This window comes from Camelus ferus, chromosome 7 (genome assembly GCF_009834535.1).
Source record: "Camelus ferus isolate YT-003-E chromosome 7, BCGSAC_Cfer_1.0, whole genome shotgun sequence".
Lineage (NCBI taxonomy): Eukaryota > Metazoa > Chordata > Mammalia > Artiodactyla > Camelidae > Camelus > Camelus ferus.
Window position 1 is genome coordinate 9,327,124 of NC_045702.1, and position 15,087 is coordinate 9,342,210.

Consider the following 15,087-nt stretch of genomic DNA (forward strand, 5'->3'; position numbering starts at 1 on the left):
ATAACCGACATTTACTGAATGCTTACTCTACAGACATTAGAGTAATGTCCAGCTCCTTCACTTAGTCTCTCAGTTTCCTTATCTGTAAAATAAGAATAATACTGGAATCTATCTCATGACCCAGGTGGGGATTAAATGATCCAATTTTAGCATAATGTCTAACATTTAACAGAAGCACTCAACAAGGGACAGAATCATAAACATTATATTATCCCATTTAATTCTCACTGACCTGTGAAATAAGTAATATTATTATCCCTATTTGATGGAAGAAGCATTTGGGACTCAGGTAAATGACTGCCTTAGGACACTAATGATTTGCAGAATCAGGATTCAATCTGAAGCCAGTATTTGGTTCACTGTCGACCTCTTAGTGGGATCCTCTGTGTCGTGTAGCCACACCAGAGGTATAGGTTAGTAATTTTGGTACCCAGGAAGATTCAGTTCAAGTCAGAAACCATTTGGTTTACCAGGTGCTACCAGTGCTACTGTGGGTGAAAGCAAAGACACAGACACAAGAATTCTTATTGTTAATTCCCAGTATTAACCATTAGTCCTACTTTTCCCTGGTACAACCTGCCTGGTCTTCCCCTTTGCTCAGCCCCATTATTTGGGACTAGGTGACTTCCTCCATCTCTGCCCCATCCATCTCGTCCATTTGGCCTCTACCTGCCCTCCCTGGGAGCGGCCTCAGAGCTGGTCCATTGCTCAGCTCTTCTGAGTCATGATTGCCACAAGTCCTTTAGGCTAATACTACATTCTTTTATCATCTGTCATGTCAGTGGCCACACATTACACAGGTGCACATTACTCTGTTTAAGCCATTATGTATAGGTGCTGGGCATGTTATTCGATATAAGAACAAAGCCTGCTCCACGCTTTGTTAAAAGTCCCCTGAGAGTAGGGACAAACTCTCTTCTATTTGTAATCCCTCCTCTCCCACTAGAGAAAACAGTGTCTATACCTAGCACTCAACTAAAGAAGGAAGTGGTGTGGCCTCCCTAAGGTGTAGAAGATGCCAATTAGGAGAGCAGACAGGATTCCAAATGGGTGGGCGAAGCCAGAGGCTCCTAAGAACACCAAGGGAAAGCTAAATATAGTCTCTATTTGAATAACACCTTTTGCTTTTCAAATTAATCTTGTAGTTTTTCATAAGCATGGCCCTCTACCAAGCTATCCCTGTGCTCAAGGTCCATGCAAATAGGGGCCTGACTTATTTTTGATAATGGTGGAACTTAATAGAGGTTACATAGCTATGAGAGGCCAGTAGGAATAGCATAACCGGATTTTATCTTCATTTGCCCTTCAGACCAAGGCAGTGGAGGAAGCATTGACTGGTTCAATGACTCTGGCATCAAATACTCATTTGTCTTTGCACTGAGAGATACAGGTCTATATGGCTTCCTCCTGCTGGCCAATCAGACCTTGCCCACAGCAAAAGGGACCTGGCTAGGCTTGAAGACAATCAAGCATATTCAAGACCATCCCTACTAGGGCTCTGGAAAATAAATACCATTAAAAGCTCTTTGGTTTGAAGCAAAGTTGGATTGGCCTCATTCCTTTTTCTAATCCTAATCTAGGAGCATTATTTCTTTGATTTATGTTGCCCTAAAACACAGTAGATCACTGAGCTGTACCCCTTTATCTTTTTCTTTTTTTTAAATCCCATTCTGAGCAAAATGCTCCCAACATCCTTTAAAAATAAAAAAAAAATCGTGGTAAAATACACATATCATGAAGTTTACATTTTAACCATTTTGAGTGTACATTCACAGTGTTGTGCAATCATTTCCAGTATCCATCTCTAGAAATTTTCCATCATCCCAAACTGAACTCTGTACCCATTAAGCAATAACTCCCTGTTCTCCCTCTCTCCAGCCCCTGGTAATCTCTGTTCTACTTTTGTCTCTATGAATTTGCCTATTCTAAGTATCTCGTGTAAATGGAATCATTCAGTATTTGTCCTTTTGTGACTGGCTTATTTCACTTAGCATAATGTTTTCAAGATTCACCCGTATTGTGGCATGTGTCAGCTCCTTCATCTTAATAGAGTAGCATTTGAGAGCTAGAAAGGGACTTTTGAGTTTATTTATTCAGTAAATACTAATTAAGCAATTTCATTATGCCAAGCATCATGCTAGGTGCTGTATCCTCTGGTTCCATTGCTGTCTTTTGCTTTTCCATTTCTGGTATGCTGCATTATAAGAGCTAGTGGAGAGCCAGACCAATGACACTCCTTCCTCCTTGTTGCCCCAAGTCTGGGTCTCAGATTCCATATAGTTTATCTTTAGATACTCATTTCCATTAGGGATTTAGATTTTCTTCATGTTGATGGCTTTCCCTGGGAGAAAAGGGTGTTGGGTGAATTTCAACTTGCCTAGAATTCTGGGTACTTGATTCTTTAGTTCACATTTCTTGTAGATTCAGGTCTCAGCTTCTCTTGTTACTAATTTCAAAGCTGAAATCTATCTTATTGAAGTAGAGTCCATCCTTTGTGATGGACCAGAGTGGGCCTAGGAGTTCAGTTTGTATTGGAAGGACAAAAGAGCCCTCATGGAGGCCCCCAGCTCCACAACTCCTGACAAAGACTCTTCTTGACCAAACTTTAGGCAGGCTTCTCTGAGCCCTCTTTTCTACTAAGTCTTGTCCTTAGGCCCTAAGTTAGTCTTAGCAAAAGAATCCTACTGAGTCATCCCCCAATCCTTGATCTGATCAAGTTTTTCATCTTCCACCATTAATGTCTAAGTCCTTGGTCTGCCTTTATTTAGCAAGAATCCTGTTAGGCCAGTTAAACAAGAATCCCAACTACCCTTGAAGACCCCTTGTAGCAATTTTCAATCCACCAACTTCCTTGCTCTGCTGACTTTACTATATTCCAAGTTGAACATAATTATTCTCTCCTATTGTATGACTTCTATTGCAATAATCTTGGTTGTATCCACTCTCCTTGAGCAAGTGCAGAAAGAATACAGATTGTGAGGACAGGGAGGTGCGGGAGAGTTGCAGGAGGTGGGGGAGAGTTGCAGGATTTGGGGTTCCTGGGACAGACTGAAATGCCCCAGATTCCCTGAAGAAGTCATGGAGGTCATGAGTGTCTTCCAGTTGTTCTGCTGTGACTTGGTGGGAAGGACACCAGACTCAGAGTCTAGGAAATATAAGAAAGTCTCATTTTTTTTGTGTATATATATTTTATTGACGTATAGTCAGTTTACAATTTTGTGTCAATTTCTGCTGTACAGCATAATGCTTTAGTCATATGTGAACATAGATATATTCATTTTCATATTCTTTTTCACCATAAGTTTCTACAAGATATTGAATATAATTCCCTCTGCTATACAGTATAAACTTGTTGTTTATCTATTTTATATATATTAGTTGGTATCTGCAAATCTCGAACTCCTAATTTGTCCCTACTCATCACCTTCCTCCCCTGGTAACCATAAGTTTGTTTTCTATGTTTGTGAATCTGTTTCTGTTTTGTAAATAAGTTCTTCTTTTTTTTAGATTCCACGTATCATATGATATCATATGGTATGGTACTTTTCTTTCTCAAGAAAGTCTTTTTATTAATAATACCATTAAGCCTTACTTTTAGCTCAGATTCCAAGGCAAACTGATAATTTATTCAGACTAACACATCCCTCCTATACAACTTACCTCATGTATTTCTACTTTTTTTTAGTGGAGTTATAAGAATTAGGTGCCAGATTCCTAACAGAAGCCACAAACTCTCATCATTATGATCTGCTCTGGTGAACTTCTCTGACAGAATTTGTCAACTGTGTGATGTGTGTGGCCTTGGAGTTGGCTTGGGGTTTCTTTGAATCTGTTTTTCTTCCTCCCTTCCTTCCTTCCTCCCTTTTCCCCTTCCTTCATTCCTTCCTTCCTTCCTTCCTTCCTCCCTTTTCCCCTTCCTTCATTCCTTCCTTCCTTCTTTCCTCCCTTCCTTCCTTCCTTCTTTCCTACCTTCCTACCTTCCTTCCTCTCTCTCTTTCTTTCTTTCTCTCCCTCTCTCTCTTTCTTTCTTTCTCTCCCTCTCTCTCTTTCTTCCTCTCTCTTTTCCTTCCTTTCTCTCTTTCTTCCTCTCTCTCTTCCTTCCTCTCTCCCTTCCTCTCTCTCTTTCTTTCTTTCTTCCTTCCTTTCTTCCTTTCTTCCTTTCCTTTCTTTTTCTTTTCTTTCTCTTTCCTCTCTCTCTCTCTAGAAGTAACTTCATCTTAGATTTACAGTCTGGCCTCCCTAGCTGTATAAATTCTATCCAGCACTATGGGACTTTACTATTTACTCAAAAAAAAAAAAACTGTTTAAATACCAAGTACAGAGCAATATGGCACCCTTAGCACAGACTTTTCCAGCTTGAGGAGCAAATTTCTGACCATGTAAATCAAGAGGCATGGCCTTTATCACCCAAAAGGAATGGAAGAGGCATTGGTAGGGGCCCACCTGATGTACTGTCAGAGTTGCAAGGGTGCTTGGGAATCACATTAACATTTTTGAGGACATGAGTCTGCCTCGGGCTTCTTATAAATACAGCTTGACTCAGCCACTGTGTGACTGAAACCCTTGGGACATGAAGTGGATACTGTTCTTTGGGGCCCTTATTGGGTCTGGCATCTGTGGCCGAGAAAAGTGTTTTGGGTAAGTTCTTTTTGGACTTGGTATTATTTTTACTTGGTTAGTTCAGAGAGATGGGAACAAAATGGATTTGGAAATGAATGGCTGATTATACCTCAAGCAGAATGGCATTAGGATAGAAGACCTCGTCTCCTGTCCCAGCTCTGCCTCTTTGTCATCTTGGACCAGTTCTCTCTCAGGCTCAGTTTTATCTGAGATATCAGGACTAAGTAGTCTCCACAGTCCCTCCCCAGCTCCCTAATCTCCTGCCAATTCTTTTCCTTCCTCGTTCTTATTTGTAAGGTCAGTTCGAGACATCTCCTGCTTTCTTACTCCTATATTATGAATTACTAAGAATTACCAGAAATTGTTTCTAATTTCTGCCACACTTAAGGGAAAGCCTGGGTCATAGGCTATTTGGCTTTACCTCTCTGTTAATGGTGAAGGTTTAGTGGAGCGGAGCTTCTTGTCAGCATCTGGCACATGGAGATTTGATAGTCTTTTCTAGCCACGGCTATGAAAATTGACATGCATGGATACACCTATACACATGCTTCACACAGAATGCTTTGGGGTTTGCAAAGGAGAGGACATTTGGAGGTGGGAGAGCTGAAAGTATGCCATGCTACTCTGCTAAAAGGTTGAATTCTAGTAACTCATTACTGCATAATGCTTTGCCATTTGCAAAGAGCTTTTATGTACATTATCTTTTGGATCACACAACAACTCTGCCAGGCAGGGGTGTTATTTTCCTCAATTTAAACATGAAAAAACTCAGCCTTAGAAAGGCTAAGGAATCTGCCCAAGGCCACTTAGCTGATAAGCAGGGGAATTGAAGCTCTAATGTAAAACCCATACACTTTTGCTGTAAAACATGTTAATCTCCAGGTAGAGTCCTATATCTCATTGATCTATCTATATCTGTTAGTTTACTCTCCATTATACTATCTGGCTAAAGGGACTTTGGGATTGTTTATTGAGATAATTACTTATATGTGATTGAGTAATTTTTATGGTGATGACTTCTGTTCACACCTGGTCTCTGCTGCCAAATATCTCAGAGGACTTAGGCATAGCAGGTGGTCAGGGAAGGAGAATTTTCCACAGGCAACTTAGCAGTAGTTGTGTAATAACTACACTTGCTGCTGTGTGGGCTGATGCATGGAGCTGTCCGGTTCCCACTGTGGCTATTTACGTGGCTGAAAAATCTTTATTTCTCAAGATATAGACTTCTCTTATAATGTGGCTGACACCTGGGTTGAGACAGCTGGGCTGGACTCTGGAGTGCTCACCGTAGGAGCTTGCACAGAAAGCGCTATATACCTGACCTAATTATAGATGGTTTTAACCAATTGTGTCATCCCTACCCCCACACCTGTTCTCACCTCATAATAGGGAGCCCAGCAAAGGTGGTGGAATTCCTCCCGAGGTCCATAGTCATGTCCTTGACACCCAGCTTGGTGAACATTTACAGCAAGGGGAAGCTGGCCTTTGAGCATTCAAGTGGTTGGGAAGCCAGGATGCAGGTCGGCCTGGAGAGTGGGTACAGTGCTGACTGAGATGATGATGGTGGTTTCTCCTCCCCACCCCCATTCCTACTCACCTACCTCCCCAGCCTCTCTCACTAGGCTGATGTCATCTGTCCCAGTCTTTACTCATCTTAAGGATGGGATGGTGGCCAGGATGCCTAAAGGTGCAGGGCAAGCAGAGAACAAGAAGTAGTTGCAGAACTGGTTGTAGCATCAGCAGCAACCAGTAGGCATTTAAGAGTTCTGTGACATCATCTTTTGTGGTACTTCTAAACCTGGCTGGGATGCAGGTGAGAAAGGTACAAAGAACAGGCACTTGGATGCCCGCATGGCAAAAGGGGGTGGGATAGGAGCTCAGCAACAAGATGACTATTGACTGTCTAGAACATGGGATGAACGTGAGAGTGAGTGAGAGCAGATCACCAGCCATTGTGTTGGGAAGCAGCTGGCCAGCCCTGGGTATTGGAGAGGACCAGAGTTAAGAAGAGCTGTAGGAACACCTACTTGTGTGGACTAGGAGGGGTGACATGGAAACCTACAAACCCTAGCATATCCTTCTTCCCAGGCCAATCTTCCATCTTCAGAAAGAGCTTAAATGAAGGTCTTTGAATGGATTTCCATATGGTAGAGATAGGTTGTGTTCAGTCACTCACTCTTTGGAGGGCATTTTCCAAATAGAGACAAGGACAATGAGGGCAAGAGAAAGGCTGCCCTTCTCCCTGCACCTGTGTATGTTCTCTCTTCTAGGTATTGATGGACTTACACTCATGAGAATAATGTTAGATCCCCCTCCTCCCACCCCCCAACTACTTTTAGCTTTATCTGAAAACTGACTCTAACTTTGCCAACTCTGGTTGGAGAAAACCTCATGGGTGATGAAAGTTGGTCCTAAAGCCTGGGTGGGAGATTGGCTAGGCAGGTAAGGAAAAGGGCTGGACATCCAGGTAGTGGGAACAGCATGTGCAAAGGCAAAGAAGGGCAAAGTCCATGGTGAATTTTGGGTTTGAGGCTGGAACCAAGAGTGTATAGGAGGGAGAGGTGAAGGAGAGACAGATGGGGTAAGACTCCATTCTGCAGCAGCCCTTCCACCTTACCTCTCTGCACACTACAGATGTGTCTTTATCCTTTGGAGCTGGGCTAAATTAGGGCATAATGAAATGGGCTGTGGGTTTAATCATTGTCAGGGCCAGTTAGACTCACTGTGTTCTGTTGTCATGGACTGTACCCAGGAGTATGAAAGTTCTGTTGTGAAGTTACCACTTTGGGAGAATTAAAACACATTCTGTGGGTGAATGTGTAATGTGGTTTTCATACTCTTAAGAGCTCCTTATTCTTATGTTCCTCTTTGTTTCTCTTCCTGTTCCTGCTACCTCCTCTTTTCCTTTGTGATTACTCTAGTCAGTGCTGTATTTTACAGATACCTCATTTTTCAACAGAAATGTCAGTGCACAGGCACTTTCTAAAACACTCATTTTTAAAAATATACCCCTTTTTCTGGAGTGTTGAGGGCAGGTTGTGACAGAGCTTGAGTCCTCCTAGTGGGTCCTGGTAGTCAGCCAAGGGGAAGGATTTCCCTTCTGTTCTAAACCAGTTCCTTTTTTGTAAGGCTGCTTGCCTGTATCAGGGAAATTGTGGTTTGACTCCCTGTCTCCCTACTGTCCAACTCTTAGCAAACCTGTTGGATCTAGACTGAGACCTGCCCAGCCAGTGACTTCTCCCCTGTGGCCTCAGCAGCTCCCATGGAATGCAGTTAGATGCTCACCTCCTAGGACCCTCGGAGACCAGATTAGTTGGAAGAAAGTGAAGCTTTGGTACTGGCATTTCCTCCAGACCTGCCACCTGTAACAGAAGCAGCTCTAGAGTGGACCTTGCCTCCTTGGGGCTGGGCTAAACCCCTTGAGATCCTTTGAAGCTCCCAGAACAAAGTTAAACCCCGAGAGTCCAGATTGAGCTGGTTTTCTGATGAGGAGATGCTGATCTGCCATGTGAGGCTGCACGTTTAGCTCCCTGTGACAGAACCATTTTCTCCGTCAACAGGTCCTTCAGCCCACAGCCCTCTCCAGCAGCTCTTCCCGCATTCATTTGTGTCAAAGGGATGACGCATGTGACAGCGTCGAGTGCGGATTCATTTGGGCCGTCACCTAGCAACGGCCTAATGGCTCCCCTGGCTTTCTGAGCCGGCTGAGAGCACAAAGGCAGCTTTTCAGGCTCGGCCTTCTCCCACCCACACACAGGACGTTGGGGGCCTCTACCCCTGCTGCTGCTGCTGCAGGAGTTAAATGGTGTATAGGAAACAAGTGCAGGAGGAACAGTACAGGGGGGCTCGGGACTGGCCGGCTCCCTTCTAGGCCCTATCAGGTCCCCCTTGAGGGGATGAATCCCAAGTTCAGCCCCAGCACCATGCATTGGTATAAGGTTCTGGAACTGGAAGTGGAAGGGGTTGAGAGAACACCCAGCCTCTCCCCTCTTTGCCAAGAGGAAAAATGGCTAACCCTCCAAGGATGGAAGGTCTGTTCTCTTTTCTAGCTCTTTCCAGCATGGACATTCAGCCAGAGTTTCAGTCCTAGACCCTGACAGTGAAGAAGTGCTTCTTTATGCCTTGAGTTAGCTTTGCGTGTAACTCAGGAACATTCCTTTCTGCAAAATATATATGTTTTTCATTATAAAGTAATATGACCACATTACAGAAAACAGATACAAAGGGAAAAAAGTAAGTCATCCATAATCCCATGACCCGAACATAAGCACTGTCAGCATTTGCTGTATTTCCGTTGTCTGTTTTTCTTCCAATGCATCTGCTTTTTCCATACTTGCAATCATGGCATACATACAATTTTGTGTCCTGCTCTTTCACTTAATATTTCCCTTAAAGTTATACCATAAGCACTTTTTCATATTTGCCACGTAGTCTTATTTTTAATGGCTATACATTATAACCAAAGACTAGACCATTTCCTCTTATTTGGCCCAGTTATGTCTGGGATAGTAGGCCTGGGGTTTATTTGCCAGCTGAAAGCTCACCATTATCTTTTGCTGTTTTTTTTTTTCCTCCAGGGACCAAGTTTTCAGGATTAACGTCAGAAATGGAGATGAGATCAGCAAAATAAGTCAGCTAGTGAATTCAGACAACTTCAAGGTACCTAGTTCTCCTTAGTCCTCTTGGGTATCAATTAACTTTGGTGAGAGAAGACTCTTGCAGAACTGGCATTGTTATTCCTGAAGAGTTTCTGTGTATGATTCTGTATTAGTCAACATGCCTTTACACTGCTGAGAGGGTTGGTCCTGGAGAGTGCTGTAGATCCTGGCAGTGCTGCGAGGGAGATGGGAGGCCTCAGCAGTGGGCACCATCTTTCCATCTTTCTATCCATTGACTGTTACTTTTTGGGTTTGGCCAAGTGTTGCCTGCTGGGCAGGCCTGACCAGATATTATTGTGAAGTGGCTGAAGTTTGTCCTTGGGCAGAAACCAGCCCCTCAGGGATCACCCAGGCTTTTTTCAGTTGTCCTAGAAGAATGAATTCATTGTGCCTTTTACCTGAACTGTCCTTTAACCTGGTTTTATTTCTCTTCTCTTCAGCTCAGCTTCTGGAAATCTCCCTCTACTTTTGGTCATCCTGTGGATATCCTCGTCCCTTCTGTCAGTCTTCAGCCAGTCAGAGCCTTCCTGAAGTCCCAGCTCTTAGAGTACTCAGTGACTATTGAAGACCTGCAGGTGGGTAGGCCCAGGTTCCTCACTGGTCTTGCATGGGACCAAGCAGCCAGAGTGGACCTTAGATGTTTTCAAGTTTTGGTCTTACCCTTCTCCATTTAACAGATGAAGACATGGAGGTATATGGAGGTAAAGTGTAGCAGTTTGTTCGAGGAACATGTTGTACTAGAAAGTGCATATGTAGGTTGATCCAGACAGATCTGGATCCAAATCCTGATTTTGCTAACTGCTAGCTGTGTGACTTTGGATCATCTTTTAACCTCTTGAGACTCTCTTTCTTCATCAGTAAAATGGTAATAGTTGTTTTTACTTCATATGATTTATTGAGAAGATTAAGTGATTAAATTTACATAAAATATCTAGCAGTGCCTGGTATGTTATAGGTACCCCACAAGTATCTCTCTCTCTTTTCTTATTTGAAGTCAGGAGGGGATAAGAGAACGTGTGGTGGTTGGAAGCGGGTGGGGTGCCAGTGGGGAGGTACTGAAGACCAATCATAAAAAGCATCCTTGGAGAAAGGGGGAATGTCACCAACAGCTCCCAGCAGAGGGAACATCATTTCCCATGCCAGACTCCAGCCTCAAAACCTATATCTGAACAGCAGGACAGTGTCTGGCTCATGTTCTCTCCTTCACCGAGGTGGGTTATGGACTAATTGGTGATTTGGCCTGGGAGTTTCCTGATGGCGTGAGCAGCTGTGAGCTTATTAATCATCCTCACATGTCACAGACATCTGCCAGGAACCTTCAAAGTATGAGTGGTTATAAGAATTTCTTTGTTTCTGAATGGTTTCCCAAGCTGTGTATTTCAGAGGCACTGGATACCAGATGCAGACTGATGTCTAGAGAATTTGTAGTAAAAGAATAACCAAATAGCACATATGTTGCTTCCAGTGAGTAAGTGGGTCTTGAATGGGGTGATGTACATTGGGCTCTAAGAAGAAAGATTTTATAGATTTGTGGAAGAAATCTGACCCCCTTTTATACCTTGACATTTGTGCTTCTTGATATGTGTGCCAAGGGTGCTGCCATCTTGGCCAGCCCATGTCCCAAAATGTGGTGGGAATAGCAGATCACTTCATAATGTTGCCGTGTTTGTTTTAGGCCCTTTTAGATAATGAAGAGAAAGAAAGGCAACACAATGAAGGTCAAGAACGGAGCAGTAATAACTTCAACTATGGGGCCTACCATTCTCTGGAAGCTGTAAGTATTATAGAGCAGGTTAAGATCAAAGTCATTGGCCTCTTGGGTTTTGTAACCCCTATCCTTACTTCCAGGAGGTGTTAGTCCTTAGCATAGTACCCCTACAGTGAGGGGCTAAAATGTGTATACTTCAGTTCTTTTCTAATTCTTGGGTTGTTTATCTCCCACCAGCACTTAAGAGCATAGTGAAACACAAACCGAACATTTTCTCCCACGTGCATCCCTCTTTTCTTAAGCAACCCCTCAAAGAAAACCATGAAATAATTATAATCATTTACAGTCCTTGTAATTCAACCTTCTTGTACCCCACCATAATCCCTGTATTTTATTAACCCAGATTAAAATGTTACTTATTTCAGGCAACTAGTCAAGTTTAACCAAATATTTCCACTCATTTATCATTACTACTTATATACTTATTCCATAATGCATTTTGGTGCTGTGTTTAGTTAGAAATCACTTACATAGATGACTGACTTTCAAGGTAAGCCAACCCTTCAAATGAAAAACTTGGAGCAGAATAATTTAATATGGAATTGGAATTTGAGGCACCTGGAATGGAACTGCATCACGTACTACATGGTCTTATATCCCTCAATGTCTTCATCCTTAGTCTGGAAACTCTACTAGCTCAGGAACACACCCCAAATCTAAATTGGTATTCTCCTTCCTATAGCTGACTACATGCTCTTCTTTATATTCAAAGATAGAGTTCCTGGCATACTTTTCATGAGGCATATACTTTGAATTATTTTTCTTCTAGATGAGGGATTTTTTCAGAGCTTGACCAGCTATTTCCACTTATTTCCCAGGATTGTCAGTAACTTTGTTTATTGTGTACACTTCCAACCGCATTGCCCCTTGATCCCGCTTGTGACCGATGACATACATCTGCAAACCAGCTGGATGAAGTTAGGAGTTCAGTCCAGGGCCATGGACGAAAGCAGAGCTCAGGGCCCACACAGGGATCGACCCATGACATTAGCCTCATTATCATTGGGGTGCTCCCTAGCTGAGGCAACTAGTTGCAAATGTCACCCAACACTCTGGAAACTCCATCCCCTCCCCTGCCTGCTGTGGGAGTCTCACTTTCTCATCCACTCACTTTTGTTCTCTGGCTTTAGGTGCCATTGTCGTTTGGCTTATGGCCATTTTTCATTCCCTGCCTTTTGCTGTGGATTGGTGCACCATCTCCCTCCTGACTTGATCATACTCAGTTCTTTCTAAAAACAGCTTTTAAGAGCTCATCTCATACAACCACTTAGGCCTTCTTAGACCTCTAGAGGGAATTTCATGTTTGTTTCTGCCAGGGTTTCTGGTTTCAGATCCTTTGTGTGTGTTGTTGTGGTTGCCATTATTTTTGTTAGTTTCGTGGGTGAGATTCCCCCTGATGTTGGCAGTGTAAATTTGGACCCCCGTCTGGACACAGCTTGGTGTTTTAAATTTTCTTGGGTGACTCTCTTTCCTCTCTTGGTTCAGGGCGAGCATCTGGCTTTTGCTCGACTTTCTAGGTACAGTGGGTAGTTTCCAGGCTCTTTTCATGGCCAGAATGACCAGTGCCCAGCTCTCAGTTTCTAGCTCCTGGCCCTACTACACTGGATCCAAAGCCCTCTACTCCAGTTCCTGGTTGCTGTAAACCCTCAGCACCTAAGACAGATATCTGGTGCTGGGACTTCATCTTCTGCCCTTGCCTCTGCTAGCTGGTTCCCTCTTCATTTCTGGCACTCACAGTTTTTCCTTTTTTGGCTTTTAAATTTGGCTAGGAATCATTTTCATTGTGTTTTATCTGGCTTGCCTATATATTTGGGAGTTAGTTTTTGCTTCTACTTAATCTGCCATGTTGGCTGCAAGTCTGATGAACCCTTTAAGCTTGATTTTAATCTATATTGATTGTACATTTTCCTTCTCTGTAAAGCTCCTTCTTTCAATTTTAAGCTCTAAATATAAATTTGTTTATTTCTTTTTTTTTTTTGACCTTCAACTAAGTTGAACAACTAAGATGGATGAACTCTATTTAAATCTTTTTTTTTTTCACTGAAAGCAAATGGAAGCATTCATAGTCATGATTTATACAGCTCTTCACTTGCTCTCTCAAAGCCTTTAGAGGGATCATCTCCAAAGTGGGGTACCCTTATGGCAGGATGTAAGCAAGATAGTCCACTGGGATGGAGGAAGAAACTATTGCAACATCTATTTATATTTATACATATATTTGTATTTATTATTAATGTAACCATTTTTGTTTCTATTTTTTATTTTATAATGTACATAATATAATTGTGTGGTATTATATATATTCATAGTGTATGCTGATTTTTTTTTTTTTTTTTTACTGATGGAGAAAGTGATCAAAAAAGATCACTGGAGAGCAATGCTTTCAAGAACCTTGGCTAAATGGGCCCTTGCTGATTATCCAGCCTGTGGTGCAAAGGGCCACATTGTTGGAGCACTATCTGTACAAGTCTCTCTACTCTAGTTTAATGGACTATAATTTTGTGGACAAAATGTGTTTTTATCTAGAAAACTGTAATGGATTCTTTAGGCAGTTCCTTAAAAATAAGCATTCCATTCTGATAATATTGTCAACCTCAAGGTTAGAGGACTGGAAGAAATCATGAAAATCAATAAGACAAAGTTCACAGATACCCACCCAGAGCTGAGCAAATTTTTAAAACGCTCCTGTGTTTACTTTTTCACGCTTCAGATTTACCATGAGATGGACAGCATTGCCCAAGATTTTTCTGGCTTGGTGAGCAGGGTGAAAATTGGGCATTCATTTGAAAACCGGTCGATGTATATACTGAAGGTGAGACCCCCATGCAATTTGAAGGGACTGACTGGTCTCAGGCTCCTGGCTCCTGTGTCCAGGACTCAGCTCTCACACCTCTGAAAGAAGCAGCTTTTTAGGACCTCTTTGACTTAGGGGAGGAGTGTGGTGGGGAGGTGTCTACCCGGGTTCGAGTGTGGTCTAACAGAGGGTCCCCTGCTTCTGCTGATTTGTGGGGAGTTAGAAGGAGCACATCCCATTCCAAGTTTTGACTGAAAGGCAGGATCAAGAAGAGGGGAGAGGCAGTTAGTGTTCCAGAAAGCTCTCAAGTGGCTGTAGTCTTTTGCCTCCATTCCCATCTTCTGTTAATAGTAAGACAAATTGGAATGGGCAAATTCTATTCTGCATTTTAGGGGTACTTATTGGAAAAGCAATCTAGGAAGCTAATTTTAAGGTTGATGTAATTTTAAGCCCGGTCTATGATCCTTGGCTGCACAAAGCCTAATTTCCAGATATTTCTAACAGATTTCAGGTCTGTATTGGCAAAAGAGGTAGAGAATTTATGGCAGTGACATAAATTACATAAATAATCCAGCCAAATGAATAAAAAGGAATTTGGAGATACGAACCATGGAACAACTGATGGTGCCTAGAATTTGTCAAACCCTTAGCTCCACACAAGCCCTGAAGAACACAGTTTTATACCAATGGTAAAATTACCAGTGGGAGAAGATGTTCCATTGAGCTGGTTGCTGTATAGTAATCTACATAAATTTAGATTATTTACCAGCTGATGGAGACCCTGGCTTCATTAACACGAAGCTCTGACCCAAGGAGCCCCCACACTGAATGGCAGCGGCCAGAATTCATTCCGTGCTGTTTACAAAGAGCTATAGTGAACCCCTCTCTTCCTCACTTTAAAATGGATTTCATTTATTGCATCAGCTAGAACGGGCTGGTTCATGCACTTTTGTCTCTCTGTTGGGATACCATTTGAGGTCTTTCAAGAGACATAATATTATCTCTAATCACACTGGCATTATAATTCACAATAGCAATTGTTTCCCCTTCCCATTTGCTTCTAACCCTGGAGCGGCTCAAGCTACCCAGAGCTGTGGCTGGGCCCACCAGCCAACCAATTAAGCTTGGAGAAGCCTGGTAAATAGATGGTGCCCTCAGGAACATTTAGTCTCTGAATGATCTTCAATGGATTAAATGAATAGGAACGAGCTGGGCAGAGGAGAGGTGAGCGGAGATGCTGGTGGGCA

General features: G+C 42.7%; 2 protein-coding genes across 3 annotated transcripts in view; both read left to right on the forward strand.

The window, feature by feature from the left end:
• Positions 1-1,494, forward strand: part of CPA2 (carboxypeptidase A2) — a 36,722-nt gene extending 35,228 nt beyond the window's left edge. The window contains 1 exon segment of the mRNA XM_006184746.1: positions 1,310-1,494. Within this exon segment, the coding sequence (XP_006184808.1) occupies positions 1,310-1,494 (185 nt within the window).
• Positions 1,495-4,127: 2,633 nt separating this feature from the next.
• Positions 4,128-15,087, forward strand: part of LOC102522976 (carboxypeptidase A5) — a 62,410-nt gene continuing 51,450 nt past the window's right edge. For both annotated transcript variants that reach the window (XM_032483339.1, XM_006184705.3), the window contains exons 1-5: positions 4,128-4,638; positions 9,198-9,279; positions 9,719-9,853; positions 10,954-11,052; positions 13,757-13,858. In XM_032483339.1, coding sequence (XP_032339230.1) covers positions 4,571-4,638; positions 9,198-9,279; positions 9,719-9,853; positions 10,954-11,052; positions 13,757-13,858 — 486 coding nt within the window. In that variant the 5' untranslated portion in view covers positions 4,128-4,570. The remainder of the gene's footprint in view (positions 4,639-9,197; positions 9,280-9,718; positions 9,854-10,953; positions 11,053-13,756; positions 13,859-15,087) is intronic.